General features: G+C 46.9%; 2 protein-coding genes across 2 annotated transcripts; one reads left to right on the top strand and one right to left on the bottom strand. All coding sequences in view use genetic code 11, as the record gives it.

Moving 5' to 3' along the window:
• Window positions 1-4,718: 4,718 nt before the first annotated feature.
• EGR_09225 (hypothetical protein) lies at window positions 4,719-11,511 on the bottom strand (the record flags this gene model as incomplete). Its single annotated transcript, XM_024498474.1, has 3 exons — window positions 4,719-4,954; window positions 7,476-7,607; window positions 9,315-11,511. The coding sequence occupies 3 exons, from the start codon at window positions 11,509-11,511 to the stop codon at window positions 4,719-4,721; spliced, it is 2,565 nt and encodes an 854-aa protein (XP_024347107.1).
• Window positions 11,512-14,509: 2,998 nt separating this feature from the next.
• EGR_09226 (hypothetical protein) lies at window positions 14,510-16,367 on the top strand (the record flags this gene model as incomplete). Its single annotated transcript, XM_024498475.1, has 3 exons — window positions 14,510-14,590; window positions 16,026-16,177; window positions 16,250-16,367. 3 exons carry the CDS (start codon window positions 14,510-14,512, stop codon window positions 16,365-16,367), a joined length of 351 nt encoding a protein of 116 aa, XP_024347108.1.
• Between the last annotated feature and the right edge of the window lie 3,179 nt (window positions 16,368-19,546).

A 19,546-nucleotide genomic window follows, 5' to 3' on the forward strand; every position in this document is an offset into this window, starting at 1 on the left:
AAGCTTATATTGAGTGAATGTTGGCTCCTTGTCAGTCTCAAAAGTAAACGACAAGGCTTTGTAGTCAAATCGGCTGAACATCTCGATTACATGAAGTGTGCATGTGCTCAAAGCGCCGTCAAAAGTTCGAGTGGTGGGACTTCTGCGCAGTAATCCCCTGTAGATCTCACTGGGGATCAGTTACCTGTGATGACTATGATGCCGCTTTTGTTGGCTTTGTCAAGGCCCCTTAAGGGTCATCATTTCGTTTGGTCCACAGTTAAGTACACTGCACTTTACTAGCTAATGTACTATGTTATCCAAGGTTAAATTAAAATAGATTAATAACAAATGATTTTGGAGACATCTAAAACTAATTTGTAGCTTGGTTTTCCATTTAGAAGGCTTTTATTTATGACCCTAACTTTTTTTCTCTAGGGGGTGGGTTTCGTAGACAGAAATCAGGGTCACTAGGAGTCATAAGGCCAAAAACAACACGAGGTTTGTTTGATCGACGTTTGGAGGGACTGACTGTCCTAAATTGAAGGCAATGGGTGACTCGTCCACCTCCTAGCTCCACGTGCTAACATGCTGATGCCGGTTAGTGCTCAAACGGAGATTTGAAGAGGAGGTGTAGGAAACCTGACGCGATTGCAGTTAACAAATCCAACTTTATGGAGCTATCCGAAAGGAGGACTTGTTATACAGCCGTGCCTGACTCCACTGCTCTTTGAGGGGAAAACTGGCTTTCGTTGTCTGGACAGAACCAGACAACCTAGACATTTGAACGCGGCGAGGTGTCTAGACTCAACAGATTTTTGTTGATTGTTTTGGAATCCTGGTGGCTGAAATTTTGAATGGTTCATCTAGCAAAGTAACCGCCGGTTTTTATTCCAAAAATTAAGTAGATAATATTCTTTTATTGTCTTATTTTGCCCATCGCATATATTAACCTCACTTCTATCATTTTACAGCCAATAAAGGGCCTTCGCGAACATTCCCCGACTGAACGCATAAATATTCTCACCATTTGTCCACTAAATGCTTCAGGAGGCACTGGACTTACATTCGCAGTGAAGGCTTGGAGGTCTTCGAAGAGCTTTGTTTTCAGCTGCACACACCCACCTACTAAAAGGGATACACAGCAGTGGTGCTAGAGGGTGTCCAAAATTCAGGCGCCCCCTCCCTTTCAGAAGGCATGCCGGATGTGCGGGTATGTCATTTAACTGGAACTGTAGCCACCGCCTCACTTCACTTAGGTGTGTCTAGACGCACACACACACACATGTACACTTGTTCGAGTTTCCGCCTCGAGGCACAGATATAAGCCGCCTTCTGGGTAACGAAGTAACCAACCCGTGCTTTTGTGATCTCACGTTGCGATACCACCGTCCCCTAAAGTGCATCTCGTCACTCTGGTGAGAGAGAGAGAGAGAGAGAGAGAGAGAGCGAGGGCTGTAATCACGATTTACCAGCTAGGTGTGGTTGCGCGGTGCGGTGGCAAGAAAAATCGATACGTGAACTTCACCACCGCGCACCACCAAGGCAGCGACCGAACCTCAGAGTTCACATGTCAAGGCGAGCCTTAGTTGTGATAGGGGTGGGGGAGGGAAGGCGAAAAAGTGCAGGCAATTAGCATAAAGGGAGGAGGAGGGAGAAGGTGGTGCTCTGCAAAATCCGGCTGTAAATAAGGTCATTTGATGCATGATAATTTGCCGTAGTGGCGCTAGTTGCCCTCCTCCTCCTCTTCTTAATTGCACACAGACCTTGAAAGAAAAGAGCATACCCACTTGATGCATAAAAACAGACATTAAATCAATAGGGGGGAATTGAGAAGGTAAGTTACTTCACTTTACTTGACTTGGTAAACACTTCTTAGCCTCAGCCTAGCCCAGAAGACAAAACAGCGAGACAGCACCGTCAGACTTAGTATTTGGATGAGTTTTGGACAACTCCAGAAGAGAAGCAGTGGTTTCATGGCCAAATAAATTTAACTGACAAAATAAAAGTACGCGGAGGTTACAAATTCAGTCGATTTTAGATCTGGATAAGTAGAATAAAATAAAAAAAGAAGTAAATGCAGGGAAATTTGCGCAACATGGTTAAGGAAATTCGTTCCAAAAATCAAGGTAATGGTAAATGATGGAAAATCGATGAGAGACACTGATCAGCTTTTGCATCAGCTGACTAGATGCAAAAAATCGATAGAAAAGTTGTGATTGGTCGATATAGCGAATCTGGGCAGTTCTAATTGGTTAAATTGGAAATGCAGAAAAAATTGTTTAAAAAGCAAATGCTTTTAACTTTCAGTCGTGAATCGCCTAGATGTTTAGCAAGAACAGCTCAAAAGTTCAACCCGAGGATCACTGGGCAGGTCAGGTGAAAGCATTCAGGCGTCCTCGACGATCTCTTTCTCAGCAAGATTGTCCGACTATCCAGGACATGACACGAGTTGTGAAAAAAAAAAACAAAATTCGCGGATGTGGATGAGGTTAATAATGAGGTGACTAGAGAAGCAAACTCCTGCATTCCTACCTGTGCTAGTGACTTCCATCTGTTTTTTACCCAAGGTCATCTGAGGGGCTGGATTAAGTGCTGCCTCGTTTGTTCGACAAAGTTAAAATATTGTGGCTTATTGCAACTGGTGTAAACCTGTAAAATGAAACTATTTGCAGTCAGGCATTACAAAACGCGGATGAAATGTGCCAATCTGTTGGTAGTCTCCACTTTGTCCTACATCGTTTCCTATGAATGCTGGAGCCTCAGAATATGCCTGTTGAATCACATCATTGATTCCCGTAATGATGATGGTGGAGATAACTGGTTTACACCTGAATTATCCAGGGGGAGAAAAGTTGAATTGCAGCGGATGCTAAGTGGATGGATGCCACCCATCTGCCAACACTGACAGCTAACAGACAAAGTGCTTCTAAGACGTCTAATTTGTTTTTCACTTCTTTTAACCCGCTCCATATAAACGCGTGGTGCATTGCAAACTGACCGACCGACTGGCTGACCTGTGATGAGAAGTGGATTTTGTACCACAAAGCGAAGCCAACAAACATACCACTGATTGGGTTCAAACCACACACAACCACTTCTGAGACCATTGACAGACGTCTCGTCACTCCCAAAACACTATCTGTCTGGCAGTAGCGCTGGTGGTGGCGGCGAGCTGCAAACACAATTATCCACTGTAAATTTCCTTCTAATCGCCAAACAACTAGAGATTGAAGTCCATCCACCCTGCGGAACGCAATACAACTCGTCAATGTGGAGGAATAACTTCTTTTCTCCCTCAGTCCCTCGTATTTCCCAGTCATTTCGTAGGCCTTAGACAACCACGCGGGATATAGACAATGGGTAGGCGTTAAAAGGAGGGTTTGATAGGTCTCAGTTTGGTTTAGGCTTTTTGAATGGAATTCGCTAAAAGGTTGTCTCCTAGGGGAAAAAGTAGAATGGAGATTTTGGCATTGATTATTACAACCAGCAGTGGTTTAATATCTTCCTCCACTTACTTGGCTACCTTTTCGATAGTATTAGCCCTCAACGGAAAATGGAGAGACCTTGGAGCAAGTAAATTTTCTTGACAAAAGTACAACCTCAGGGGATCTTGAGAAGAAATCGATATGATCATGAGGGTCACAAGTTTGATTGAGCTGATCGGTCACATTAAAAGCCACTGCGATCAAATTCCTATTAATCGCTACTGGCAGACTAGATAGGGGGACACAACATGACCCAAGGAGCCCTGACCACCACCTAGAGGTAAGTTCAACTTGATAAGACAGACAGACCACGGGCGTAAACATGACCAGTCTGCTGACTTATGGAAATGGTCGGTGACGAAGGAGGGATTAAAAACCCTTCTTAAGGACAGATTTAGCCCATTGCGAAAGACAATTTCACTCCTAACAGCAGACCGAGTCTAACTTTAGCTACATAAGGGGCTCCTCAACTGCATATGTACACTCCTGGTTCTCACTTGGATCTACCGACCGCCATAGTACTACTACTTCAGGCGATACAAAAAGTGTTTTGGCACAGAGGGAAAAGAGGGCGATGAGATAAAGGGAATAAAGTTGAGACCCCACTGGTTGAGTGGATCACGGAGAAGAAATCAACAGCGGGGACGGCGGTCCAACAAGCCTCTTTTGGTTACTCGATCAAATCAGTTTCAGGTTTAGTCGACATTAAGGCAAGTCTTCCTATTCTAACAGTGGGACTCGTCAGCTTTCAGCTACGACAGTTCCAATTCTTATCTAATTACTGCGAGGGTGTTGGATTAAACGACTTCGGAAGTACGATACGCATCAGACGAAAGACAACACAAGCCCGACTCACCAGTCCTTCAAGACAAAGACGAGCAAGAGTTGGATAAAGACCAATTATCTTTTGCAGGATCGTTTAAAATATTGTATAGTATGCAGTAGTTTGTTAAATAGATAGGTATTATACATGGGAGTAAGTGAATGAATGAAAATGATAGCGACAGACGGAGAGAGAAAAGGGGGAGAGAGTACGAAGACAATCGTTAGTAGCAGCGGCATTCTCATTAGTCCGTGGCGCTTTCTCGACAAATGGTAAGATAGACAGAGACAGACAAGGAACGAGGGGGAGGGGGGGGTGATAGATCGAGGGTTGAATTCGGCACAAATGCATTTGGTGGCGAGGTCGGATCGGCAAGAGACGAAGGTGTGGGATGTTAACCGGGATGTGGCGGAAGAATACCCGTCACTTCAAGACGCCGAGGAGGAGGAGGAGGAGGGAGGATCCGAGGCTGGCACAAACAGACCCGAGAGCCTATCGATAGAGAAGAGGCAGTGCAGACCCTCCGGATTGATTGACTGCATCTCATTCATAAGGAGGACCACGTTGTTGAAGAGCGAGACGTCACCGGAGCAACGGTGACAGCACTGGCGCAACTCATCGATCGCAGTGGAGTAGGATACGGGGTAGTAGTCCGGAAAGGCATCTAAAAGGCAAAAAAACATGCCTTCCTGATTGGTCAAGGGAAGGTATTAGTCAGTGGTATAGAAGTGGCAAAAACAAGAATCCGACCCATCTTCGTCTGATGTACGGGGGAAAAGCAGATGTTTCGGGGTTAGTCGGGAACAGGAATGAACAGAAGTATTCCCAACGGATTTCGCCATCCCCTTGCCGTCCCCAACGCTACTCGACCTCAGCCCGTTCATTGAGTGAACAGGCGTAACTAGCCACGGAACAGATCAGAAGGCGTGAAATGAGAACATAAGGACTGCTAAACACCTTGAGGCAAACTTCAAGAAGTGTCAAAACGGGATAGATCTGGGCTTAATCTCCTTAAGTAGATCATTTGTGAGGGCTGCTGCCAGGTCTCTCCTTCAACATTATGTCTCTGGTTAGTTCCCATGTTCATCCATCCATCAAATAGATCAATGCTTAAAAGCGTCCATCACTGGAAGCTTCAAGGAACCTCCCCATTACTCTTCAAACCCTTGCACATTCAAATCAAGTGGAGGTGGAGGACATCCAAATATCCGGTTACCTTCCTTGCCTGTGAAAGACGGACGGACTATTTGCCCTCTTCTGTTACCACTCCTTCCAGCTCATTAGCATGCACACTTTCGATGTCGGAACCGCCTGACGGAATGGCACCTTCTGCGCAAATCATCTTTCAACGCATCGTTTACTGAAATCTGGGGCTGCTATTTTAAAGTCGGATCGGTTAAAGACAGACTCACATTTGGAAACAATGAGAGGAGTTAGCTCTGGGCCGAACTACTTAGACTTTCGTGATAATCATGAGCGAGGAGGGTTAAAGAGAAACGTTTCAGAGATAGTTAAGTGACAGTCTACAATTCATAATATCCCGAGTTCCTTTTACAGCCTTGCATGCCGAATTTTCAACAAACTGCCTTCACCTGACATCCCGAAACAGGGCAGTCTTTTAGCAAACAAAGGCTTCCTCTCAAAGAGCAGTTGGTTTTCAGTGTTTCAACTGGAGGAATTTCGTTAGTATTCTACGATCATTGGCACCTACACTTTAGGCCATCCAAAGGTTGGACGAGGTCAAAGAGACATTCCAAAAAGTATCGAATGGAAGCTATTTAGCATAGGTGACCGAGTAAGTGCACCACAACTACTAGGAAGTCGTTTCCATATATAATCGGCAATGGAGTATTCCCTCGGTGTCGAGTAACTCCAGAGACGGTCCAAGTATACGACAAGCATCGAGCGTGAACACAATCAGCCAGCAAAGGCCAACATCGGATAGAGCCCTTACTAAAAGCTGTATGGAGTGCTTTCAAAGTCCCGGTCGGTCGAAAAGAGAAGGAGCTACCCGTCGTGTGCCCGTGATGCATAGGGAAACACCATTCTCCTTCGTAATCCACATTCGGATCACAACAACAATGAAAGATAGGCGATGCTTCAAGCTACTTTCCGACGCTTGCTCGCTCGTTTATTCCAAGCGGAAGCCGGGTGGATTGATTCAGAGTTCCACATGACTGAATGGAGCTTTTAGTCTGGACAGTACCCACGCCAAATTTGGAGTAATCTGAGGCAGGATAATGAGTACCCGAGAGACGGTTGACAGAAGTTGGACATGTGGATGGATGGATGGATAGGGGATAGAAGGCAAATTGATCTGCGAGGGATTTACAGATGGACGAACCTACTCTATTTCCATAGAAACTACTTTTAGCTTGTCATTACCATTCATCAGGACAAAACTGCTCACTCATGCTCTCGCAGTAGACTTGCTTTTAACTTATCCACTGATCTAGCTTATTCGTCATGCTCTGGCTGAAGGTAAATCACATCAAACCAGGAATGGGTAGATGGACAGACGGTCGATGAGTAGGGTGGACTAACCCACCACCCACAGCAGCCACCTCCAGCTACCAATAGCATTCATCGTCCCATTGTCTCATCTCAGTACCTGGACTCTAAAACCACCCACCAAACCTAAGAAAATCGTCAACCTGGAGCCACACTTCGATCCTTCATTGATAGTTTTAGCTCCGCATCTGCTGCAGTTGCTTCCAGGGCACGACAATTTAGACTATTCTATCACAGAACAGTCAGAAGGTCCATTGGAACGGCAAAATCGGGGTGAAAGGAGGTCTCGAAAAGGTGGTGATAGCGAAATCGTCATTCCCTATGCATGCGTGCACACACACAAAGACAAAAACACGGGCGCATAAGGGACTTACCCACCTATAATAACTCCACGCGAACTAAAAAGTACGTCGTTGTATACGTGTGGGTGCATGCACATACATACACACATTCCCAGTAAACACACACACACACACACGCATGCAAGACCCGCGAATGCCAGCCCTATTGATCGTGTCAAGGGTGCCTCGGCCACCGACTAGCCCAATCCCTCCTCCTCCTGCTTGCCCTTTCGATGTCTCATCTATTCACTCATTGTCGCTTCTACTGTCAACTCGTTTGGTCCCCTACTCCTCCTCTTGACTTCGATCTCGCACCTCCTAGCCTAGCCTTACCGCTGAACCGCGGTGTCCAATGTGCGAAATCACGCGAGACGGCCGCTAGGAGGCCGTCGTCGACATCGTCCATGCCTGTGTGGGCAGGTAAAGTCAGCCAGCACCCACCTGAACTGAAAGTGAATCGTTGTTCTAGCGACAACAAAAAACAACCTCCCACACTTGTTGCTCAGCTTAATGACGATATTGGGATTTAAGAATGATGACAAGGAATTGGGCCGGTAAAAAGGCGGCTGAGATTCATGTAGCCGCAACTTAAATTGCTCGAAAAGGTATGCTCTGAAGCTACTTACGATCTACCGACCCTTATGCAAAACCAGGCCCCTCGCCAATTCCATAGAGGTTTACAGAAGACGATAAAAACTTGACGATGGAGTAGGGTGTCATATCTCCATCCCCGCACTCCATTTGGGGTCGGAAAGAGACTTCGCTTCTTCCGTCAATGCCTTTTCCTGAAGCCAAGGGCAACGTGATAATGGAGGGGATGCTTGACACCGATGCTATAATTATTGCAAAAGGGAAAGTTTGAGCTTGGATCTGAATTTTGGAGGCGAACAGCAGTAATGAGTCCTTGTGAATCGTTCAAGCCGATTTGACCTCGACGAAACTCATTTCACGGTTAAGGACATTTACAGAGGATAGAAATGACTGGGCATTCCAATGGTCCGCTTTGTCGTCATATGGGCCAGCCTAAATTTCCTCGCGAGGACACATTTAAGGGAGCAACAAAATCCTGACTATGGAAACAGACTCCACCATTCCAATCTTCCATGACGGTAAAACGCACTACACTGCATTTTCACCTTTCAGCTTGCATCCAGACCCTTTTGGACTGGGCAAAAGTCCTGGATTCCTCTTTCTTTAAAGCCAACAACTAACTCGGCAGGGAAAAACGGGTTCAAATTACCCCGATTTCCAACTACTTTTTTGAGGAAGCTGTCTGAAGCCGACAGTTACCCCGATACTCCAACGTGATTTCAGGTTTAAAAAGAGACCTTCGTCGAGATTCTTCAAATTGAATGACAGCAGTCTACCTGGCTCCACATGACGAGGAAAAATGAAACTAATTCTGGAATGGGAAATAAGGGAGGCTGCTATTTCGGCAAATATCCTTTCTATGAATAAAACCTGTCCGTTTCTTGGCATTTAAAGTCTGAACCCGAAGAAACTTCCCAGCCTTTCCGTAAACAACTTCTCTTTGAAGTCAATGATGGGGACTTAAGTTAAAAAACACCTAATTCTCACTCAAATCGACCCACAATTTGGGGACTTCAAAGAGTTGCCCTTGAAACAAATGCCGACGATCTGAAAGCCAAGAAACTTCCCATCTCAAGACTAAAGAGACTCTATGGAGGACTCGTACTAAAGGAGCGCAAAAACAGACTCCGAAGTCTTCATCTCATTCCATCGAGAAATTCTTTGCAGTGAACTACATCCATTCACACGGATCAAGGGGGCTGCTTCCACAAAAAATCTTCTGGACTAAAAAGACTGGAACAGAACACCTGCATCTTCATCATCAGAGAGCCATTCAAGGAATCTAATCCACATTTACATTTCGTCCCCCCTTTCCCAATGATGTCAAGACAAATTTTTTTTCGATGAGGGGTACCGAGGGGGTCCCCGTTGTCCCACCATCAGAAAAATATAAAAAAACAAAGATGATTCCCCTCTCTCCTACGCATTTCTTGATGGAATTCACCTCTCACGATGATAAAAAGGAAATATAGGATATTTTTGAAGCCCATTTGTCGTTTCCCCAATCGAAATTGTGGGAGGGCGCTAAGAGGAAAGCGTGGAGGAAGCACTCTAATCGGGGGAAAGTTAATCGAGACTTACGCTGGGCGAAGATGCACTTCCTCACACACTCAAAAACCTGAGTGTCAAGGAAGAGCTGATTTCCCGCCTTGATGAGATTCTTCAGCGAATCGGCGGTTCCCGCCTTGGCGATATTTAACTCCACACCGCTTACAACACCACCACCACCACCCTCCCGTCCACCGGTAGCGCCAATCAGGGAACTCAATTCTGTTGTGGGAATAGGCGTGGTGGAGAACGAGAAGTTCTCCCTAATCATGGAAGCCAACAAGAGTTGAGGCCATATACGGTGGAGAACGGCTTTCAAGCCCATTCCCACTCTCGGCATCTCCAACCGCATATCAATCTGATGCGCCATGCTTAGCTCCGCCTCAGAGCACCGACAGTAGCGATAGGTTGCAGCCGTCGCTAGCAGCGAGTTCTCGGGCATAATCGGCGCCGGACACATTTGCATTGCCCAGTTGTTGGCTACAAGCATCCACTCGGCCACCCGACGACACAAGAGGAGTCGGTTGACATGAGCCAACCGGATCGGCAACTTGGCTTCTTGACTGACTGACGGACGAGATATTGATTGAACCACGGCGCCCGTAGTGTCAGGGAGGCGAAATAGTTGTTGTAACGCGGCCATTTGATTGGGTGACCACTGGAGGATGTCGTCGCTGGTGAGGGAGAGTGAAATTGGAGGTGGGATAGGTGGTGGCGGTGGTGGTGGAGGAAGTTGTCTAGAGACTTCTTTCCGACTGAGATTCAACATCTGCTCGTCCCGAATGCCCTGGAAGAACTGGGAGGAGTTGAGAGCTGTCGCGGCAAGAATGGAGGCCACGGAATCCGAAGACACAGTGACGGGAGCCTTAGTGAAATTGAGCATCTCCAGGTCCGGGTGATGACGATGAGGAGGATGTTGTAAGTGATGCTTAGATCCATTTCCAGGGAGGGGCTGGCTTACACGAGCCACGGAAGAGGGACTTGCACCTGTGCTACCCTTCAGGGTTGTGGCATATGACCAAGGAAACACAGATGTGGTGGTATTAGCCCGCGGGTGGATGGTATTTGTTCCACCGCTGTAAGGTGGAGTGGATTCAAGAAGCTGGCTTAGGGGAGACGTTATATCGCAGGACTTATCACCGGGTTCTCCACGTCTTAGGTCGCCACTTTTAGGAGTGGTAGATGTTTTCTCCGCCTTGAGGCCACCACTGGGGGAGTCAAAAGAGTCCAACCGAAATCGGTTCAGATGGTACTTCCCCTCGGTGAACATTCTGATGGCATTATCCAACTCCGAAGTGGTTCTTGCCCGTGGACGCATAGGAAAAACTTCGGTTGGATCCACACATGAAGTGCTAGCAACAGTAGGAGGACTCAGGCTATGTGAGGGGGATTGACAGATTGGACTCTTCAACCGCCAGCGTTTCGACGGTTTGCCTGGAAACTTGGAAGTCGACCTTTCGGTTATGTCGAGGGGCGTGTTAACGATGTTAGTACCGGGATTGCTGTTGCCATTAGTGACGTCAGATGAAGAGGAAGCAGGGGTGGCGTAGGGCGGGTGATCTTCAGGATCACGAGATTCAACTTTGATGGGAACCAGAGGGGAACTGTTTCCGCTCTTATTTCCATCAACTCCATGTTCCTTCAAACGCTTGCAAGGACGCTGTTCCTCCTCCTCATGATCAGAGGTCCGTCGTGGCAGAGTAAGATGACTGAACATAGTGGAACGTCGTCGACGCTTGTCGTCGGAATTGGGGTCAGGCGTACAAGACCTGTAGCGCGAGGAAGCAGTGGACATAGAGGAAGTTCGGCGCAGGGAAAAGTTACTGTCCACCAGAACGCTGTGATTGCGAACACTGGCTAGATCAGCACCGGCGAGAATTTTCCGTAAGAGGGTGTTGTCTGCGTTCGGGAGAGTTCCTGTCGTAATTGTCGATGATGTAGTCGTGGTGGCCGCCTCGGAATCAATTAGGGCGCTATTGCTCTCTGTGTCTCGCATCGTCGTCACTGTCGCAGACCCCGATGCTAGCACAGAAGACGATGTGACACCCGCCGTGGACGTGGAGGGACAGTCACCGTCTCTGCGTCTTTTTCGACGGCTGGGCGGAAAAATGGTGGCCTGAAGGAGGGAATGCGAGACAGCGGAGGCGGAGGAGGGGGCAGGGGAGGAGGCGGAAGGAGAAATGGCCGGCGACGACGAGACAACAGCTAGGTCCTTCGGCACCGTGCACATGCGACTATTCTGATGAATGAATGAATGACTGAATGAATGAATGAATGGCGAAGACGGTATGCACGCGCGCGTGCGCACGCGTCATCCATCCGCGCCTATGAAATATAAAGGCTCCTACGTTAGCGCATGTGCGCACGTACGTGTGCACGCACGTATGCGTGCGCACAGCTATTAGACATACGCACACGCCAGTTTGAAGGCCACCTTACGGCCTTGACGAGCATATGGGCGGAGGAGTTGTCCTATTCGTCGGTGTGGCATGCAGTGCGCACGTGCGTGTGTGCATGCGTGCACAGGCATGCAAATGCGGGAGACAGCCGTGACGATGACGTTCCAAGGTCGCAGCGTGATGATTGGTGGGGTTGGTAGCATCGAGTATGTACCGCCGTCTCCTTTCTTGTCTCCTGATTGCTTTTCATGCCCATCCTCGGCCGCCCATCATGTCGAATATTTTTCCTTTTTAGGGGGAAAATTCTGGGCAAATTTCTCTCAATCAATCATTTTTTTGAAAATAATTGAAAGGTCTAAGCCGTCTATGCCTTCCCCACTGAGAGCACTAAGGTCTCCCAAAAACCACCGTGATCTATGGTTAAGATAATTAAAAGTTGAGGAGAGATGCTACCAGCAGAGAGCGACTCACTAAAAGTGGTGAGTACACACCCACATTTGGTAAACACACACTTGCACATACGGACCACGTGATGCGTGTGTGTTTGTGTCGGCAACGCCTTTTGTAAATGCACTTTGGACTTCAAGGCCACGACATTTGACCTCTAGGCTAGTCAATCACACACGCACATGTCCGTCCCAAAGTCATACCACGTGAGTCGAATAGACCAGTAACCTTTGGCCTTAAGCCAGAACATCAAAATTTCAGTGACCAAACCTGTTCCAATGTTCAAGTTATGCTGGCAGTCACATCGTCATGTCAGCACCTAGTAATTTTATTCTGGTACTAAATACAGAGGAATAGGGAAATTTCGCACTCGATTAGCTTGTGAAATGGCATCCTTGGGGGTTGTTTTACTGATCCATTGCCACTGTTTATATCAAGCGAGAGCAGAAACTGTCTTCCACCAATCCTGGTCCAAGCTCTGCGAACAACTCTACGATATCGATTTATCAGCTGTGCGAGCTGTGACTACACCTGATGGGCTTGGTGAGCCACAGAAACCCAGTTCCTGGGGCGGAAGTGGATTGCATTTGTCGGCTGCGCGTCGTTCACTAAAAGGCCAACGATTTTGCCGCGTAGAAATTGCGCTCACTTGCCTAACAATTGCCTTCTCGAAGCCTACTTATTTTAAGCTGGAATTGTACTCAACTTGGAATTCGTAAGGTCGCTAAGAATCGAAAATACCTCTTTTTTAACTGAGCAGATTAAGATTTTGTGCACGTGTTAAACATCAAATTGTTTATTTCTGCGTTTTTAGTTATCCTGAAGATGATTTTTATCTTTGTCACAACCTGTTTCATTGTCGTTTTTCTGGGAATTTGTCCCATTGTTTAATTTAATTCCGTTCTGTGTAATTATTTTAATAAAAGTCAGCCACGTTGGACGCGACCTTTATAAAAGCGGCGGGTGCGTTTAAGCATCCCTCCATCAGCTCGGCCCTCCTGACACCGTCTATCCACCTCACACTGCCTAAATCAGCAGTAGTAGCGGTCAATATGGTTTCTGTTCCGCGGATGTAGGACCTTAGCATTTTACAGCCACCAATACTTCGCTTTCGCCAAAGACTAACACATTTTTGAATGCGTTATGTGCAGAATTCTCCATTTATTTGAGTGAACCAAACATTTACCCCACCCAGCTTACTATTCCGTAAAGCGTAACAGATTGAAGAGTTTCTGGACTGTAAGGCTATGCGGAAAATTCAAATTCCGTAGCGCAACAATTGATTGCAGCCGTGCTAGTGATCCGAGGTGTTAGATGGATGGAAGTGCGATTTCGCCAACCATAAACAAAGCGCAGACACTGGTGCGAAATTTGCAAGTGTGCGACAGAGTCTGACTACATATTCGTAAAAAAAAGAAACCTACTAAACGCGCACAAAAACAGGGTAGTGCACACGCTAGCAAGCGGAATTCGTGGTAGAGCTAATGTGAGAGAGATAATTAAAAGTTCACAACGCACTGGCTGCACACCATCATGGAGGCGGCCCACTGCTCCACTGAGAATGCAAAGACTGCCGCTTTTTTTTGTCAAGGGAAAAGTAGGGAGAATTGGCGGCGGCATGGTCTGCCTCCTGTTCAGTCGACTAATCAGGGAGCAGGCTCAAGGTCAACCTTGATAGTCCGTTTAGTTGTGCATTTGTGGAAGCCGTCTGGTCGTAAATGGGTCAGATTAGGTCTCAGACGTCCTCATGCTACACGTACAACCAGACACGTGTTTCAGTGAAGTTGAAATAGAGTTGATTGAATAATGTTATCTACTCATTTTGAATGGCAAAAAAAACCAAATTTCATGGTTTGAAGGGATGAAAAACAACTTGAGATGTGTTATAATGTGATATTCCTAATTGATCCTTTGATGGATTCCAGTTGGAGGCATCGATTCTCGGATTTTGGTTGATCAAACTTACATGTAGTTGATTCCTAACTTGGCTGAACAGTTTCTTCTTTAATTAACCTAGCATCTCTCCCTCCTCCTTTGATAAAATAGATAACTGAACCCAAATGACGCTATCACAGTGAAATATTGTTTAGTCAAAGTAAAGCACTATCATTGTTATTTTTTGCTGTTATTATGCATTTTTAATATTATCGTCTGGTTTCATGCATATTTCGCGGGTTTATTGCATTCAATCATCCGAAGGGTTAAAATACACTTTTAAATTTCTTTTTTTTTGTTTCACCGGCACATTTGAAGTGGGCATCAAAGCGTCTACCACTAAGGGGTAAAAAGAATACTCAAACGAGAAAGTAAGTGCTTGCCCATTGTATCATCGCTTATGCTTGTTCTACCATCACGTTTTGCTGTTAACATATCATGGCGATAATGAGGCCTGCCTCTGACGTCCCCTCGTCTGTGGTCAAAGGGACTGGTGACGATACTGATCACGATGGTAGTGGTTTGGGGGTGAGATCGGGGGGGGGGGGTGAAAGGCACTGCTCCAGTTTGGCAAGCGTATTCAGCTGTCGTCACTCTGAAGGAAGGCAGTACACACACGCAATTGCACCTAGCTGACAGCACTCGAAGAAGAAAAATAATAAACACGCATACATGTGCACGCCTCTAGGTAACTTCGACCTGGCTTCCCTGCCTACCACGTAGGTGTTAGGAGGCTAACCATACCGATTAGGTGAGGCTAATAAGGTAGGTTATTTCATCACGATGAAAGACCAGCTTTCACGTATCAGCTTTAAAGCATTAACAAAGTTTCAGTTAAACAAACCCGAGATCAGGAACGCGCAAGCTTAAAATTTGGTCGGAAATCGAACCTTGTGTCGGGGCAATTTATAAAAATCTGAAAAAAGAGCAGTAACAGGAACATGGCCTCAATTACTCGGGTGAAATAAAACTGCTCTAAATCTGGTTTTCGGCCGGTTTTTGTATGATCATCCGTTTTAAATGCAAAAATGCTCCCTTACAGCTACGTCGTTGGAATGCTTAGGCGTTAAAAGAATACTGAACTCTGAGGCTGTTGCTGGCCCTGTCAAATGACTTCATGGAGCGCCGATTGTGTTGACATGTGAACACAGAATTGACACAGCAGAATGTGATCTGTTTGAATTCAGTAGAGCCAATTAAAACAGGCTCAACGCTGACGGTAGCGATCTCCATCCCCCCGTTTACACGTCTAAGGGCTGTTCAAGTCCAGCCGAGACTCTTGAGCATTCCCATTTGCCATTGAAGACCGTGCTGCCATGGCGTCACTACAGACAGCGGTAAGTGTCATTTATGCTCTACTGCTACTACCCTTGATAGCACGTTCACATGTCCAACCGTACCGTACCGAACCGAACCGAACCGTGGATCTGTTTAATCCAGGCACCTCTAATTAAGGTGCCAGGCCACGGTTCGTGCTAGTAATTGGACGTACATCCGCCAACGCGTGTGGTAATGAACCAAATCTCCTCTGTAGGAAAGCTTGGGAAGCTCAACCACCCGACTGAGACCGCAAGTACACATCGCCTGAGCGATGGTAGATGGGCCGCTAAGCTGCTCAGGTAATCAGCTTTACGACCACCCAACTTTGAGACACATTTGATTGAACGATGAAAGGTGACAGGTCAGACACCGGTTAGTGTCGACAGCTCTTGTGAACTCTTAGCGAGGGCGCGGAATGCTCACTGCTGGACTACTGGTGGATGTACATTCTGTCATAAATTATGCAAGAATCAAAATTTCACCGTGAATACAGATTTACAACTTTGAAATTGTGTCAAGACAGACAGCCTGTCCCAGCTTGGAGCATCTTCTCAGGAATTCACTTGATGTTTGGAGCTAACACTACTTTTATTCCTGGCTCTCATGGAGTTTCTTCCAGATTCGTACGCCTTGTGGTGTCTAGAGCACCGGTTACGCAGACTTTTCCAGTCCTCCGCGAATTGGCCTTGACAGTGTTGTCGCGAGACCCTCTTCCTACCACACTTTGTTTACTGATGTCCCAGTTCCCCCCGTGCCATACCGCATTGTTCTCGAGTACTGCATCGGATGCTACAGGTAAGGGGGGGGGGGAGGGGAGGGAATGGGATAATGTTAGCTATACACTGAGTCACGTGACCCCACTTCCAGTCTTGTTGATTGCGCATCCATTGGTCAGTCTTCGACGTGGTGGAAGTGTGGATGGGTCAATGGTTTACCTCAATGCAGTTCAGCGGGCGTGCCTGCGTGGATATCCTTTGATCAGTAGTGAAGATAGTGATGGGTACCGCAGGATTTATGCACCAAAATGTCCCTCTAATGCATATGCGTGCACACGCGCCCACGCAAACACTCTACGAACGCAAAATGTTCGGAGGCATTTTGTTCCAGAGAAGGTGTACCGAGGAAGCCAAACAATGCACCTAAGTGTACTTGGGCCTTCGAAAAGGTGGTAATGGCAGTTGTAATGGTAACTCGGATTTGCATCTGAGGCAAACCAATCACGACTTTCAGTGGCCGAAAAAAATCGATAAAAGCGGAGGTCAGGCCGATTATTCCGGCAATGAGAAGTACATAACTCGAGTTAGCTGACCTGAGGAAGGGACCATCGAGAGAAAGATCAAAGGAATTGCCGATAAATCGACCTAGCTACTTTCATTAAAATGCCTTATGGAATTTTACTTTGATATGCGATATATTCCAGGCATTTCTTATGCGAGATTTAGAATCACCAGGCGGCTAAGGGTCGGTGGCACCGAAATCACTAGCTTTGTACATTCCGTTTCAAGTGAACGACAGATAATCAGATAAAAAATGAGGAGAACAAAACGAAATTGCAATGACAACCGAGGGATATGCCTCTCGTTGCTTCCTGTTCTGATTGGTGGATCAGTGGCCAATAAGATTGCGCTCAAGCGGGATTGACAAGCGCTCTCCCAACTCGATCTTTATCTTAGCAATTTTAGCATTATATTTGGCATATTTTACATCTCCAGCCATGGGGGTGATTTAGTAGCTTCAGTGACCACCTTGTGCCAACATGGTTAAACGCACGGTGGCACACCATTATTTTGGCCTCTCTCCCGGAAGGCAGATACACTCACACACGCACAACGAACTCTCACGTGATAAATTAAAAACTGCCGGCCAGCAGACACAGACCCCACTATCACCCCCTCTGTCATGGACACTTGCCTATAACTCAATGTTTCCGCTTAAATCGACCACGAGTGTGTGCGCGTGCTGGCCGGTGGAAAAAAAAGATGGCTAGGTGCATCATGCGTCCCCAGAAGACGGTCTCTTGTCCGCATCAGCCAACAATTCTGCACACACACACAGACACCAACCTGAAGACGACCTAAAAAACACATGGGAAATAAACGTTCGCTTCAACACCTAGAAATCACCTATTCTGGAAAGGGAGTCATTTCCATCTACAAATGTTTTGAAGTCCATCCTTCTGTCAAATTCATGCTTCACAATACATGATCTTTTGGATTAAAAGGGGACCATCGTGTTTACTATATCTTAGCCAAGTAGAAGCACTTCCTTCCGTCCCCCTTAAACAATAGCCACTGTCTGAGTGCTCCACATGGCATCACGTGACATCACCTCAGCCAGTTGATTGGGTGTAGGTGCATGCGGACGCGTAAGGTGTATGGGGGAGTAACCATGCTTCAACTGGCCCCGTTATCATCCAGGCGGTGTTTACCATCCAGACTTTGGAGATGGGCGGAATATGTGTCAGGGCTTCCCTAAGCGCCTTACTGGACTGCCTGCTGTCTCCCACTTTATCGTCCCGCTTTGATTAAACAAACGGGTGGAAAGGTGAAAGCTGAAGTCATTTGAAAAATAGCGTCTTTTAGCCCTAATTACGCGCGCTAAAAGACATGGAAATCATGGCGGTGACCGGCCTCGGTGCCATGCCCACCCTGACTGTGGTCTGTAATCGGCTGTTAAAAATTGATACAAGTCCCTCGACCTCGGTCCCACCGACGGGAAGCGGCCACCGAACTACAGGCACTATTTACAGCTTTCGGTGAGCGGCCCAGCTTATGGACGGCACGTGAATGCACGCGGTCATAGCAACGTCAGGTGATTAATGTGGAGAGTAGTGGGGAGGCTAACAAAGCACCCACCTAAACCACTTAAGCATCCCTTTCTTCAAGTTGTGGCTGGGCTGCCAACTGCATTCCCCAGTGCTTGGAAAGGCGGTCGTGGGCGAATGAAAGTAGACTAACTGGCCTGGCGGTGGAGGGGTGGGGAAAGAGGGCTGCAGACGGGGCCAATAGAACTGCACCCTGGAGGGCTATTTTTAACCGGGAAATTATGGACGTCCCAGTCCACTTAATGATAATTGTGGCGCTAGCTAGCAGCCGTCTGCTACTGCAGCCCTGCCTGACGCATAAAAGTGTACAGGTCTGGAAGAAGACAAGCCCCTACCCAGCCCCCATTTTATGGGCGGTTTTTGGGCATCAGACAGCTTTAGAAAGCCACCCTGTTACTGAAATTAGGGTGGAAAGGAATCGTGGAGGGTGTGAAATGATCCACTGAAACCCAAAATCATTATCTTGGGGCCTTTCAACAAGGTTTTCATTCCTGCACTTATTGGGAATTCCATGTTTAGTGGGGTCCACCCGCCAAACAGAATGGTTGTCAATTCTGGCCCCAATTCGAGAGACGATCAAGCGCTGGAGCGATGTATCAATCACCTTTTTGATGGGTGTGATTCATCCTCCACCAATTGATGGGATAATGAGGGGAATGCAATGTCCCAGTGGCACAGGTGAATCACAGCGGTGGGGGAGTTCTTTCCTCCACCAAAACTTTAGCGCCTGTCTTGTACCTTTTCCGCGAGGCATCATAACAACAGCACGAGTGTGCTGGCTACCTAGCTGACGAGCGTGACGTCATGTTCCTTCCACCGGCGATATCTGTGTGTCCAGAATTCATGCTGGGCTGCGTCAATCCTGCCTTGCCTCCCCACCTTCACAACACCATGTGTGTGCCGTTGACATACTGCCGAGTCTGTGTTATTTACCTCCCGGCTTCACTTTCTGCCTCCCTAGTGTAAGCGGCTGCTTAAGGCGCTATTCGAAAAGGAACGTGAAGCCAGGAAGGGCAATGTCCCCCAACCGCTAAGATCTTTTCTTGCGTCTGTCGAAACTAGGAATGAACCCACTTGATGCTTACGAAACAGCATTTAGCTCACTAATAGGATCGTTTAGGCTATGGGTTGAAAAGCAACATTGCTGATGCAAAGTACCTCACGTTGAACCTGAGAAATAGGCAACGGACTCTACCAGTGTTAAATTAAATGGATTAGAAATCGCCCTTTGCGTCGTGTTTAGTTGAAAAACTTGTTGGATCCTCCAAGGAATCAGGGTAGGCTTTAAGAAATGGTCTATCTTATAAAAGGAGAATCGGAATGGCTAAAAAATTTCAGAA

Source organism: Echinococcus granulosus, assembly GCF_000524195.1.
Source record: "Echinococcus granulosus chromosome Unknown EG_S00138, whole genome shotgun sequence".
Classification (NCBI taxonomy): Eukaryota; Metazoa; Platyhelminthes; class Cestoda; order Cyclophyllidea; family Taeniidae; genus Echinococcus; species Echinococcus granulosus.